Source organism: Rattus norvegicus, chromosome 8 (assembly GCF_021556685.1).
Source record: "Rattus norvegicus strain SHRSP/BbbUtx chromosome 8, alternate assembly SHRSP_T2T, whole genome shotgun sequence".
Taxonomy (NCBI): domain Eukaryota; kingdom Metazoa; phylum Chordata; class Mammalia; order Rodentia; family Muridae; genus Rattus; species Rattus norvegicus.
In genome coordinates this window covers 16,415,823-16,430,990 of record NC_141541.1, presented here as the reverse complement: position 1 = coordinate 16,430,990, position 15,168 = coordinate 16,415,823, and the positions used below count along the sequence as shown (strand labels likewise).

At 38.7% G+C, this 15,168-nt stretch overlaps 1 protein-coding gene across 1 annotated transcript; it reads left to right on the top strand.

The window, feature by feature from the left end:
- On the top strand, positions 1 to 2,896 carry Jrkl (JRK-like). Its single transcript, NM_001108122.1, is given in 1 exon segment — positions 1 to 2,896. A coding segment is annotated over 1 exon segment (1,575 nt). The 3' UTR covers positions 1,576 to 2,896.
- Positions 2,897 to 15,168: the final 12,272 nt, after the last annotated feature.

The following is a 15,168-nucleotide window of genomic DNA, read 5'->3' as shown; positions in this document are numbered from 1 at the left end:
ATGTCAGGGAAACGGAAGCGTGTGGTATTGACTATTAAAGATAAACTTGATATAATAAAGAAACTCGAAGATGGAGGCTCTTCCAAGCAACTGGCGGTGATTTATGGAATTGGTGAAACAACAGTCAGGGATATAAGAAAAAATAAGGAAAAGATCATAACTTATGCAAGCAGCTCTGATTCCACAAGTCTTCTGGCCAAGAGAAAGTCTATGAAGCCGTCCATGTATGAGGAACTAGACAGAGCAATGTTAGAATGGTTCAATCAGCAGAGAGCTAAAGGGAATCCCATATCTGGACCAATTTGTGCCAAACGGGCAGAGTTCTTTTTCTACGCTTTGGGAATGGATGGCGATTTTAACCCTTCTGCTGGTTGGTTAACACGCTTTAAGCAGCGACACAGCATTAGAGAGATTAACATTAGAAATGAACGATTAAATGGAGATGAGACTGCTGTGGAAGAATTTTGTAACCACTTTAGAGATTTTATCGAACAGGAAAATCTGCAGCCAGAACAGATCTACAATGCAGATGAGACTGGACTCTTTTGGAAGTGCCTCCCTTCCAGGACTGCAGTAGTTAAAGGTAAATGTACTGTCCCTGGGCACAACTCCGGTGAAGAAAGGATCACCGTTATGTGTTGCACCAATGCAACAGGCTTGCACAAACTTAAGCTCTGTGTTGTGGGAAAAGCAAGGAAACCTCGTTCCTTCAAGTCAACGGACACCTTCAACCTGCCTGTCTCGTATTTCAGCCAGAAAGGTGCATGGATGGATCTCTCCATTTTCCGACAATGGTTTGATAAGATTTTTGTGCCTCAGGTTCGAGAGTACTTAAAATCTAAAGGCTTGCAGGAAAAAGCAGTGCTCTTGCTGGATAATTCCCCAACACATCCAAATGAAAATGTCCTGAGGTCAGATGATGGTCAAATATTTGCTAAATATTTACCACCCAATGTAGCTTCATTGATTCAACCCTTGGGTCAGGGAGTCATAGCAACCATGAAAAGAAACTATCGTGCAGGTCTTCTTCATAACAATTTGGAAGAAGGTAATGACCTGAAATCATTCTGGAAGAAGCTGACTCTGTTGGATGCACTTTATGAAATAGCAATGGCATGGAACTTCGTAAAGCCAGTTACTATTAGCAGAGCTTGGAAACAGATTCTTCCTGCCATGGAGGAAAAAGAAGGCTTGGACTTTGATGAAGAAGATATTTCTGGTGCTACTGTGGCTACCATTTTACAGCATACCAAAGGACTGGAAAATGTGACTCCTGAAAGTTTGGAAAAGTGGCTGGAGATTGACAGTACTGAGCCAGGGTATGAAGTCTTAACGGACAGTGAAATCATCAGAAGAGCCCAAGGCCAGACAGATGAATCTAGTGAAAATGATGAGGAAGGAATTGAACTGATTCCAGAGAAACACATAAATCACACAACTGCTCTCCAATGGACTGAGAATTTATTAGATTATCTAGAACAGCAAGGTGATATGATTCTACCTGACAGACTGGTAATACGTAAACTTAGAGCCACCATCAGAAATAAACAGAAAATGACAAACCCAAGTCAATAACAGCATTTGAATTTTATCATTGTTATGATAATTATACTTGTGACACTTTGCAGTGTGGTCTAATTTTGTATGTGTTATACATTATCAAACATAATCCTATGAAGTACATATCCAAAGTATATCCAAAGTGGTCTAAGGGTTATGTGTTTCATTATGTGTCTTATCTCCTTATTTGTTAAAACAGAACTACTTCTGTGTGTATATAAATGACTCATATATTTGCTTCTGTGACTTAGTGATCTCCTCTCTAGGAGTGGCATTCCTTATATTTTCTAGCTTTAAAAGTTAGATACAGATTGAGCACTTTCCTCAGTTCCTTTGCTTGAATTTTGAGGACTGCAATAGCAATCTTTCCTTGTGCTAACCACATTAAATCGTTGTCTTGTTTTTGTTTTTGTATAGGCTGAGACTTAAATAATTAGATTTTAGGATGATATATAATAATATAAAATGAAATTCAATAACAATGGTGGAAATCTATGAATTATAGAAATAGAATAATATCTGTTTTTTTACATTTTTTGGTGGGTGGGAAAGATGATTATGGAAGTGAATTATGTATACATAGTTACTTTAAATGAGAGAAACTGGAAAGCTGATTTTTGGGAGATATCAGTTCATTTGAAGGAAACTGGGTATTACAAATTTGGGAAACAATGGGTTATTTATACAAATAAAAAAAATCTGGTCTTTTTTTAGAGTTGAATAACGGTATAGAATTATTTATTTACTTAATTTTTCATATTTTTTAATTATTACATGTAATATCACTCCCACTAATATTTGGGAAACATTTGAAATTTGAAAATTAATTTTTTTACTGAGTCTTTAGAAATATCTATAACTTGAAAACCTTTTGTCATATTTGGCTGATTTTATTTGATATGAAAAAATAAAGTTTTTATTTTAGATAATTCATGTTTGTTTTCTGTTTTTTGAAGAAAGAACAAATAACTGGGAAGTGCTAGGTGCAAACAATTAATTTTTTTTGACACAAAAAGGAATTCTGTAATTTGTCCTAAGAATTTTGACAGATTTTCTTAGTTCTGCTTATCTAAGATATTGAAAATAGTTTGCATATGTTACAATTACTATAATTTAAGAGAAAAGTATTTTTATTATAGCATGTCTGAGCTCAAAACTTATTAAAAAGCAGAATTGATCACAGTTTTGAATGTTTTATTTTTTTCATTGGGATGTCTTGGGATTCTAAAACTTTTAAAGAGATTTTTTATCCTTCTGTTCTGTTATGTTATATGTGTATGTGTATGTGTCTAGATTTTTCAAAGTACTACTTTATGATAAAAAGTATTTAAAATTGTGTTTGTTTAATTCAGTGTCTAAGGGAAGAAAAACATTAGAAGTAAACATGGGTATTGAATTAGAGCACTGATTAGTTAAATTGCTAATGAAACTTTTTTTATAAAATGAAAATATACACTTTAAAGCCTCTTTGTTCTTTTTTACTTAGTTTTTGTGTGTGCGTGAAGTGCAATGGTATCATTGCCACCTAGTGGTCAGGTCACCCTTACTGTTGAACTGCTTGGTTAATTTTTAACAACATCTAGTAAAAGGTTCACTGTGTCCTTGAGGGTCAATTTTTTGAGTATTTTAGACTGTGAAGCTGCTCTTCTTTGGTTTGCAGCTATTTGTTCTCTGACATTTGCAAACTGGTAAGCTAGTAATTCTGTATTGGTCTGAATGCTAAATTTTAACAGCTACCAATTCTTGAATGCTGTGTTCTAAGTTATGCATTTTTTATTATTTAGTTCTCTAAATGTGAATTTGATGGAAGCTGTTATATTGTCTCTTACTTAAGCTTTTATATTGTTACTTGCTCCAGTAAGAATTTAAGCTCAAGCGTTTGACTTCAATCAATCTAGCTAAACTCTTATTCTTTCCCTGTCTTCTGTATTTATTATTTACTGTCACGTGAATTTTTCTTATCTGTTTCCCAGAACACTGGTGGTAACCATTGCTTTTTTCCTCTGTTTTTTTATGAGATTTGTCTTCCTCTCTATTCTGTAGTGCTGCTGTTATCTTTTTACATCAGTCATAGCATTTGAAGCTTGGATATTCTGTTTTTTGATTTCTGGGTCACAATGCTTAGTGAGAATTATTTCTTACTCCAATCTAGTTAAAGCCAACATTGGCAAAATGAACAGTTTGCATGCAGATTTCTTTTAAGTTCATTGGCCTATCTTGAAGGAAATAGAGTCAGCATAATATCAGCAAGGAAGTCTTGCTAGGCCAAAGATATTGAAAATCATTAGTGTGGGAAGCACCATGTAGAATCAACATTGGAGAAAACAGGATTGTCAGTGATGCCTGGTCACCTAGAATGCTGTAGTGAGAATAGTCAAACAACTTATGATCCTTTGCTATTATGTTAGCCAGCCTCCACCTGAATCTCCCCGATATCCTAAGCACTGTATAGGACCTAATCCTGAGCTTTTGACTCTCAGTGAATAGAACCCTATGAAAGGAACCTGTGTCCTTAGCATCCTCTACCAGTAGTATATATCTTTATGCTTATCAGAGATGTTTCCTCTAACCCTGAGCTCTGTGTATTAGTAGAACTTATTACTACAAAGGTCATAGGTGCTTTGCTAGGAAGTTTCTATGTAGCTATGCCCAAGGCTTTATTGGGATAAATGTCGTGTGGACAATTTTCTAAAGTTTTACTATGTGTAAATGTGTCAGAAAAATAAATCATGAGGTGAGACTCTGGAGGTTTTGACCCAGTGCCTGAAAAGATAGAACCGACTTGAGTATCATTCTTCACCTCACACCGATTTTCCCTCTGCCAGGCTTGCAGGGTCCTTCACACATTACTACTGAAGGCAGGTGGGCATGGATACATTTACATCCGAACAGATCAAAATAAGCTCCAAGTGAGACAAGATGGGAGAAAGTAGAGGATGTAATTAAAGGGAAAGAAGAAAATGTGCGGAGGAATGTGGCCTATGACGGCTTGCATTTTACAATGTGTTCGTTTCAGCATGCCAGACCTGGGGTTACTGGTTTGTGCTGCAGGGTCTTACAGGGAATGTTGAGTCAGTGCCAAGTTAAATGCCTTTGACCACTCATTGGTCACAACTGAGATAATTTTAAAAGTTGTTTGAGGAGCTGGAAAGATGGCTCAGAGGTTAAGAGCACTAGCTGCTCTTCCAGAGGTCAAAGGTTCAAGTTCCAGCACCCATGTGGCAGCTCACAACTGTCTTAACTCCTGTTCCAGGGCATCAACACCTCTCACATACATACATACATACATACATACATACATACATACATACATACAGTCGAATCAGTCATGTACTTAAAAATAAAATTAATTTTAAAAAAAGTTATTCAAACTGCATTTGCCCTTGAAGTCATGAGTCTTTAGTTCCCGAATCCTGTTGTCATCACCTTAATGAACACACCATTTGACTGCCTGTTAAAACTTGGTTCTTGTCTCTTGTCCTGCAAATCTTTCTGTTGATATTGCTGACTAAGTATTCCTTTAAAAAAGTGTTCAGCACAAAACTTCTTAAATATCTCATAGCCAGAAACTTTCAGGAAAATAGATTTACTTTGAGAAGTTATATGAGAAATGAGTTAGTTTTGTGAGAGATCTGGGCTTTTAGGGAAAGTGGCAGTGAGAAAAATAGAATTTTTTGAGCTTAAATCTAATGACTCAAAAAGTCAATGAATAGATGCATAAAACTGGCAGGCCTATTGTGTTTAAGATAGTGTAGTAGGGGCTGGAGAGATGTTAGCATTAGACCATTTACTGCTATTTCAGAGGACCCGGGTTTGCTCCCAAGACCTACATGATAGCCTACAACTGTCGCCAACAACAGTTGTAGGGGACCCAGTGGTATCTTTTGGCTTTTTCAGGTTCCTGCATGCACACAATATATAGAAACTCAAATAGGCATAAACACATACATAAGAGTAATAAAATGTTTTCAAATATATGTATGTAAAAGAATCATAAAATCAGGGTAGAAAAGCAACACATTTGAAAGGACAACCTGGTTCTATGTGAATTCACACAAAATAGCTGAAATAGTGTGACATTCACTATGTAAAGAAAACAAGATAGATTTGACTTCTTGACTGGTTTCTATTCTGCATACTCTCTGCTTTGTGTTATTAGTTTTGCTACTCATGGATGACTTCATCTTTCTGTAGGACCTAGTCATTCAATTTTCAAAAGTTCACATGTAAAACTTCAGCTGAGGAGTAGGATTCTTGATGTTGTGTGAGTCCCGATACTTAGTTCACTCTTCAGCGCCTAACCCCCTTAAGAGATCCAAACATAACACTTTTAAGGCCAACTATACTCCTTAGAGATGCATTTCTGTTAGCCTTGTCAAAATCAGTCAGTGTTCCACAGTGCTTAGCCTCACACAACCACATGCCATCATCACAAGTAGGGGGATCTGGCAGTTACTTCATCACTGACACCTAATGCAATAATTCTGTTTAGGCCACAGACTTAAGAATTGTCATGGATTAATTTGTTTCTTTGGTTTCTTAATACTGGGCTTGGTCTAGACATCAAGCACTATCGGATCAGTGCTTTGTGAAATATGATGTAAGTGATTATAGAATTGTGAAGAAACTATTGTATCCTACATATAAGGTATGTTCTATCATATGTAAGGTACATGAATGCCTGCATTCAGAAACTGTACAGTAGAGAGGGAACAGTAACAATGGAGAACAAAATCTTACATGTTAAAAGAGTACAAATGAAAGACTAACTTTGATATGACAGACACAAGGTTAATTCTGCTAGAAGGTGAAGTGAACAAATGAATAATAGTCCTTGATGTTATCTGAGTCTCATAGTATTTTCATGGATAGTTGCTCAGTGTCTAGGAGGCAAAAAAAAAGAGTACTTGTTTGGAGAATGAAAAAAAATCTTAGTGTAGTATGAACTGCAAGAATGAGTTGCTCTGTTTAATTGAAAGTCTAAGCAGTGCTTTGCAATTCAGTCAAACTTCCTTCCAACTGTTGGCACTTGTCTTAGTTAAGGTCTTACTGCTGTGAACAGACACCGTGACCAAGGCAACTCTTATACAAACAACATTTAATTGGGGCTGGCTTACAGGTTCAGAGGTTTAGTCCATTATCACCAAAGTGGGAACGTGGCAGTGTCCAGGCAGGCATGGTGCAGCAGGAACTGAGAGTTCTACATCTTCATCCAAAGGCAAACAGGAAAAGAGTAGCTTCCAGGCAGCTAGGAAGAGGTTCTTAAAGCCTGAGCCCACAGTACTACTCCAAGGCTACCCCTCCAAATAGTGCCACTCCCTGTGCCAAACCACTACAGCACTCTAGGAGATTATTTGCAAGACCTACACAAGTCCCAAATTTCTGGAACATTCTCTAGCTCTCTTCTGCCTGCACTTATTTGCTGAGTTCATGTCTTCTTCCTTTCTGCAAGCATTTGCCAAACATAGGAAGGGACAGTAAACATTAATTTTCTGTCTTACACTAGTTATTTCCTCTGGAGCAGATCTCTATCTCTGTCTCTGTCTCTCTCTCTGTCTCTCTTCTGTCTCTCTGTCTCTGTCTCTGTCTCTGTCTCTGTCTCTCTCTCTCTCTCTCTCTCTGTGTGTGTGTGTGTGTGTGTGTGTGTGTGTGTGTGTGTGTGTGTTGGGATATACTCCACTGTGGCTGTGCTTGTGAAAGTCAGAGGTTAACAATGGGATAGCATCTATCACTACATGCTTTTTGAGACAGGGTCTCTCCCTGAGCCTGAACTCCCCATTTCTTATAGACTAGCGGGCCAATGAACCCCTAGGATCCTTATGTTTCTGTCTCCCAGCACTGGAGCTATAGGCGTATGCTATTATACTTGGATTTTTACATGACCTTAAGTGAGATCCCATGCTTATCCCCTGAGCCATTGCTCCAGACCCTAGATAGACCTTCTCGACCTCAGTAGTAGTCCAGTTAGGTAATGCTGTGTACTGCAGGACTCCTAGAAACCTCTCTGAACCCTGCTAACCACCTTTTCTCTGCTGCTGTTCTGACCAAACAAATAGTGCTGCAGACACTGCCAAGTGTTCCAGAGGGCTCACAGTGTCCCATCTCAGGTTGCTTTCCCTAGGCACACGGGTTACTTTCCAGGTTACTGAAAATGATATCTGTGTTTAAATCACCTCCTCCTGCCCACCATCTGATGGTTATTTCTGGGGTGTCTGTTTCTTCTAACTTTGTGCTTACTAATAATAGGTTTTCCTCATGGTAGCATTGCACTTCAAGATGCTAATTCCTTGATTTGTGCAACTTGTAATGAAACAAACATGCTATAAGTTTAGCACAATTCTTTTTTTTTTCTTGTAAGGTTTGGCCAGAATGTGACTTTTAAGTGAATCATAATTCATACTGTTTGATCTTGTGATTTTTTTTTGCATCTTCTAAGCCATTAGGTTTCTTTGTGTGAAGTTAGCACATAATACAAGAAAATATGAGAAATACACAGTCACTTCTTTTTTCCAAGAAATTAGGATTAAACTAGGATCTTGCATTTACTAGGCGAGTCCTCAGACCTCACTCTCTTCCTTCCTTTCCTCAGCAGCTATGTATTAGTAGAAACCAGTTGTGTGGGATGGATACAGGGCTGGGAATGGGCTGGACGAAGGGCTCCCCAGCCAGTCAGTGGCTCTGCGCAGACGGACACGTTTATCCAATAGCAGGGGAAAGCAAATGCTTTGGTGAGCAAATAGCACTTTCTGAAATCGAGAATAATTATTCTCGCAGAATCGCTCATAGGTCTTTTACGAATGATCAGTATGGATCTTTTCAGAGAATTTGATCTAGGATAACTTTTTTTTTAATTCCCAGGTATCCTAATTGTCTTTGAGATAATTTGCAGGGTATCCGAATAGAAAATACAGGAATGAGAATAATGGGTTCCTGTGGTGTAGCATTAAACTGAGGCTTTGTATAAAGAAACAAGAAAGCTAGATATGTGCACTAGCCTGTAAGTCTCACTTGCTCTTCACTTTGAGATGGTGTCATGTTCTGTCACCTTATGTGCCTTTGAACTAGCAGTCTTCCTGCCCTCACCTCTCCAGGAGGTTACAGGAGCCTGTTACAACTCACAACTGAGATCTTCTTGAGACTCCATATCCAGCTGGGGAGAGTGGACAGTTTTCTTCCAAACATAGATATCTGTCTCTTCTGTCCAGAGCCCTGGGTTTTTGAACTGTGGTTTTTCTGTACTCTATGGTCTTGCACACAGTTTTTCAGGTTCATTTTTATTTTCATGGTGCAGCAGATGGTGCCCATGGTGCTACATGCTGTTCCTGACCTATTTCCCAACCCCCCAGTTTATTTTCTGGTATTTTCTTTTACACCACTACTGTGAGTGGTGTGTTTCTATATTTAAATCCCAATCACTCATCTCTGGAATAGATGAAAATAATTAAAATTTGAATATTGACTTTTATCTTGAACCCTACTATTACCAAATCAAACATGACTTCTAATAGTTGTTACTTTTTAATCGAGTCTTTGAAATCTCCTACTAAACCTGCCATGTCATTTATGAACAAAAGAAGTTGGATTTCTTGCTACTCCAGTATGTGCAAGTCTTCCCCATCTGCTCCCCAGGGGCCGAATTTTTTTCCTTTACATAATTAAAACAGAGAAGAATTGACAGGCTTTAAACCCACAAGTAACTGGATTTGAACATTATTTTGAGGACTGCTTTATAGTGATGACGACAGCTGTCCTTGCTAAATGCAGCGTGAACATGTAGGCTTCGGTTGACTTTGAGGATACCAGCAGCGGACAGATTAACATTTCAGTTCTGTGAGACCATGGCTGGTATATAAATTTGATAAGCACCAAAGAACCAAAGATGGGGTCAGAAAAGCAAGTCCCTCAAGGGAGAATGTAAGAAGACTTCTGATAACATCAAATGAGTTTATAGAAAGAAAATGACAGCTATTGCATATGATGCTAATGGGATTCAGGAAGGCTATTGACTGTGAGACTCAGTTCACTAAAGGGATGAGAGGTGCCCGTGATTTGACAGGGCACCAGCTGTTGCAAAAGGTCCCTTTCCCAATAGGATGGCCAATGTTGCCTATATGAGAGGGCCATGCAGGATGGCAGGAGACACAATATTGAATCATGAGTTGGTTAGTGTTTTACTAGCTTGAAGATTTTTTTTCTTTAGTGAATGATGAGAAGCAATGGAGGGCTAAAATGCCCGGATGCTGCCAGTCTTCCAACCATGATGATATGGGCTGAACCTCTGAAGCTGTAAGCCAACCCCAATCAAACATTTGCCCTCATAAGAGTGACCATGGTCATGGTGTCTCTTCACAGAAGTTGAACCCTAGGACTAACTCCTAGTCCCTTTCAATAGGAATATATAGTCAGTACAGTACAGACCTGTAGCCAGTCAGACCACGTATGGAACCAATAAGCTCATGTGTTCTATGCAGTGGGGTAGTACTGCAGATGACAATGCGTCCTCACTCCCATTGACACCTAAATCTTTTCAGCTCCTTGCCCCCTTTGGGGATGTCTGAGAGTGAGAAGGCCCAATGACTTCTGGAGAGTAATACACTATCAAGACCTAAGTGACTTGTACACAGCCTGTGGTGTTTAACATAGCTCCCTGGAGGAAATGGTTGAAAATAAATGGGATTATTATTATTATTATTATTATTATTATTATTATTTATTATGTATTTTAGCAGTCATGGCTATTGTTTGTAAGATCTCCTTAGGTGCTGAATTCCAAATGCTTGGAAAAGGCAGTAGTAAGTCTTTATAGATAATGCACCTCTTCTGTGAAAGGTGATAATCTTTAGGGTTTTTTCAGTATGGAAAAGTAGCATAAGGGAAAAACAAGAACAGAAAGGACAGCGCTATTGAAGTGTTACCTAGAGAGTGTAGGTGGACTCTCTGACTCCTGAGGCTGTATTTGTGAAGGAGACACAGTTTCATGGGAGTGACAGATATTGAGGCACTCAGAATCTCCTTACAGAAGACTTGCAGTTACCTACCTCAGAGAACTGCCCTTCCCCCACTAAAAACAGGCAAGTGTGCACAGCCTGCAGACAATCACAAAAACTTAAAAATTATTATCTTTGTTGCAGTTTCTTGTTGAATTCTTTCTTGTTAACAGTTTTAATTCTAGCTTCATTTGGAAGCGTGGATGATCTTGAAGTCTTAATTTTTGATAAAGAAAACCGGAGTAATGATTCTGGAAGATTTGAAACACACAACAAAGCAGCGTCTACCGAACACGGTAAATGGACTGTGCCTGCCACCTTGTGGTCAATTAGAACATTGACTGCTTAAACAAAATGAGCTGTATTTAAATGTAAGGGTCCTTCTGTGTAAAAACGTAATGATTGTGGGAACAAGAGAGTGTAGTCACACAGCAAATTAAACTTTCAATTTCTCGACCCATTGAATTTAAAATGTATGCTGAAGTTCTTGCATGGGAGTTCCATTAGAAAGGAGCCTTGTGCCCCTGCGTCTGAGACACCGCCAGAACCCGAAGGGACCAACCAGATAAACAGTTCTCTGCACCCAAATCCCGTGGGAGGGAGAGCTAAACCTTCAGAGAGGCAGACACGCCTGGGAAACCAGAAGAGACTGCACTCTGCCCACATTACTGATTCCAGAGGAAAACACCAAACGCCATCTGGAACCCTGGTGCACGGAAGCTCCCGGAAAGGGCGGCACAGATATTCCTGGTTGCTGCCCCCGCGGAGAGCTCATAAGCAACACCCCATGAGCAAACTTGAGCCTCGGGACCACAGGTAAGACAAACCTTCCTACTCCAAGCGACCTGCCTGGTGAACTCAAGACACAGGCCCACAGGAACAACTGAAGACCTGTGGATAGGAAAAACTACACGCCTGAAAGCAGAACACTCTGTTCCCATAACTGTCTGAAAGAAAACAGGAAAACAGGTCTACAGCACTCCTGACACACAGGCTTATAGGACAGTCTAGCCACGGTCAGAAATAGCAGAACAAAGTAACCCTAGAGACAATCTGATGGCGAGAGGCAAGCGCAGGAACCCAAGCAACAGAAACCAAGACTACATGGCATCATCGGAGCCCAATTCTCCCACCAAAGCAAACACGGAATATCCAAACACACCAGAAAAGCAAGATCTACATTCAGCATACATACAGCCCTGGATATAGAAAACCAAAGGAAGAGACAAGGAGCCATAGATACAAGCATCACCAACAGAATACAAGAGATAGAAGAGAGAATCTCAGGAACAGAAGATTCCATAGAAATCATCGACTCAACTGTCAAAGATAATGTAAAGCAGAAAAAGCTACTGGTCCAAAACATACAGGAAATCCAGGACTCAGTGAGAAGATCAAACCTAAGGATAATAGGTATAGAAGAGAGTGAAGACTCCTAGCTCAAAGGACCAGTAAATATCTTCAACAAAATCATAGAAGAAAACTTCCCTAACCTAAAGAAAGAGATACCCATAAGCATACAAGAAGCTACAGAACTCCAAGTAGATTGGACTAGAAAAGAAACTCCTCCCGCCACATAATAGTCAAAACACCAAATGCACAAAATAAAGAAAAAATATTAAAAGCAGTAAGGGAAAAAGGTCAAGTAACATATATAGGCAGACCTATCAGAATCACACCAGACTTTTCGCCAGAGACGATGAAAGCCAGAAGATCCTGGACAGATGTCATACAGACCTTAAGAGAACACAAATGCCAGCCCAGGTTACTGTACCCTACAAAACTCTCAATTAACATAGACGGAGAAACTAAGATATTCCATGACAAAACCAAATTTACACAATATCTTTCTACAAATCCAGCGCTACAAAGGATAATAAATGGTAAAGCCCAACATAAGGAGGCAAGCTACACCCTAGAAAAAGCAAGAAACTAATCGTCTTGGCAACAAAACAAAGAGAAGAAAAGCACACAAATATAACCTCACATCCAAATATGAATATAACAGGAAGCAATAATCACTATTCCTTAATATCTCTCAACATCAATGGTCTCAACTCCCCAATAAAAAGACATAGATTAACAAACTGGATACGCAATGAGGACCCTGCATTCTGCTGCCTACAGGAAACCCACCTCAGAGACAAAGACAGACACTACCTCAGAGTGAAAGGCTGGAAAACAACTTTCCAAGCAAATGGTTGGAAGCAGTAAGCTGGAGTAGCCACTCTAATATCAAATAAAATCAATTTTCAAATAAAAGTCATCAAAAAAGATAAGGAAGGACACTTTGTATTCATCAAAGGAAAAATCCACCAAGATGAACTCTCAATCCTAAATATCTATGCCCTAAATACAAGGGCACCTACATACGTAAAAGAAACCTTAGTAAAGCTCCAAACACACATTGTACCTCACACAATAATAGTAGAGGATTTCAACACCCCACTCTCATCAATGGACAGATCATGGAAACAGGAACTAAACAGAGACGTAGACAGACTAAGAGAAGTCATGAACCAAATGGACTTAACAGATATTTATAGAACATTCTATCCTAAAGCAAAAGGATATACATTCTTCTCAGCTCCTCATGGTACTTTCTCCAAAAGTGACCATATAATTGGTCAAAAAATGGGCCTCAACAGGTACAGAAAGATAGATATAATCCCATACGTGCTACCAGACCACCACAGCCTAAAGCTGGTCTTCAATAAAAATAAGGGAAGAACGCCCACATATACGTGGAAATTGAACAATGCTCTACTCAATGATAACCTGGTCAAGGAAGAAATAAAGAAAGAAATTAAAGACTTCTTAGAATTTAATGAAAATGAAGGTACAATATACCCAAACTTTTCGGACACAATGAAAGCTGTGCTAAGAGGAAAACTCATAGCGCTGAGTGCCTGCAGAAAGAAACAGGAAAGAGCATATGTCAGCAGCTTGACAGCACACCTAAAAGCTCTAGAACAAAAAGAAGCAAATACACCCAGGAGGAGTAGAAGGCAGGAAATAATCAAACTCAGAGCTGAAATCAACCAAGTAGAAACAAAAAGGACCATAGAAAGAATCAACAGAACCAAAAGTTGGTTCTTTGAGAAAGTCAACAAGATAGATTAAACCCTTAGCCAGACTAACGAGAGGACACAGAGAGTGTGTCCAAATTAACAAAATCAGAAATGAAAAGGGCGACATGACAACAGAATCAGAGGAAATTCAAAAAATCATCAGATCTTACTATAAAAGCCTATATTCAACAAAACTTGAAAATCTACAGGAAATGGACAATTTCCTAGACAGATCCCAGGTACCAAAGTTAAATCAGGAACAGATAAACCAGTTAAACAACCCCATAACTCCTAAGGAAATAGAAGCAGTCATTAAAGGTCTCCCAACCAAAAAGAGCCCAGGACCAGATGGGTTTAGTGCAGAATTCTATCAGACCTTCATAGAAGACCTCATACCAATACTATCCAAATTATTCCACAAAATTGAAACAGATGGATCACTACCGAATTCCTTCTATGAAGCCACAATTACTCTTATACCTAAACCACACAAAGACCCAACAAAGAAAGAGAACTTCAGACCAATTTCCCTTATGAATATCGACACAAAAATACTCAATAAAATTCTGGCAAACCGAATCCAAGAGCACATCAAAACAATCATCCACCATGATCAAGTAGGCTTCATCCCAGGCATGCAGGGATGGTTTAATATACGGAAAACCACCAACGTGATCCATTATATAAACAAACTGAAAGAACAAAACCACATGATCATTTCATTAGATGCTGAGAAAGCATTTGACAAAATTCAACACCCCTTCATGATAAAAGTCCTGGAAAGAATAGGAATTCAAGGCCCATACCTAAACATAGTAAAAGCCATACACAGCAAACCAGTTGCTAACATTAAACTAAATGGAGAGAAACTTGACACAATCCCACTAAAATCAGGGACTAGACAAGGCTGCCCACTCTCTCCCTACTTATTCAATATAGTTCTTGAAGTTCTAGCCAGAGCAATCAGACAACAAAAGAAGATCAAGGGGATACAGATTGGAAAAGAAGAAGTCAAAATATCACTATTTGCAGATGATATGATAGTATATTTAAGTGATCCCAAAAGTTCCACCAGAGAACTACTAAAGCTGATAAACAACTTCAGCAAAATGGCTGGGTATAAAATTAACTCAAATAAATCAGTAGCCTTCCTCTACACAAAAGAGAAAGAAGCCATGAAAGAAATTAGTGAAACCCTTTATAATAGACCCAAATAATAAAAAGTACCTCGGTGTGACTTTAACAAAGCAAGTAAAAGATCTGTACAATAAGAACTTCAAGACTCTGAAGAAAGAAATTGGAGAAGACCTCAGAAGATGGAAAGATCTCCCATGCTCATGGATTGGCAGGATTAATATAGTAAAAATGGCCATTTTACCTAAAGCGATCTACAGATTCAATGCAATTCCCATCAAAATACCAATCCAATTCTTCAAAGAGTTAGAACAATTTGCAAATTCATCTGGAATAACAAAAAACCCAGGATAGCTAAAACTATCCTCAACAATAAAAGGACTTCAGGGGGAATCACTATCCCTGAACTCAAGCAG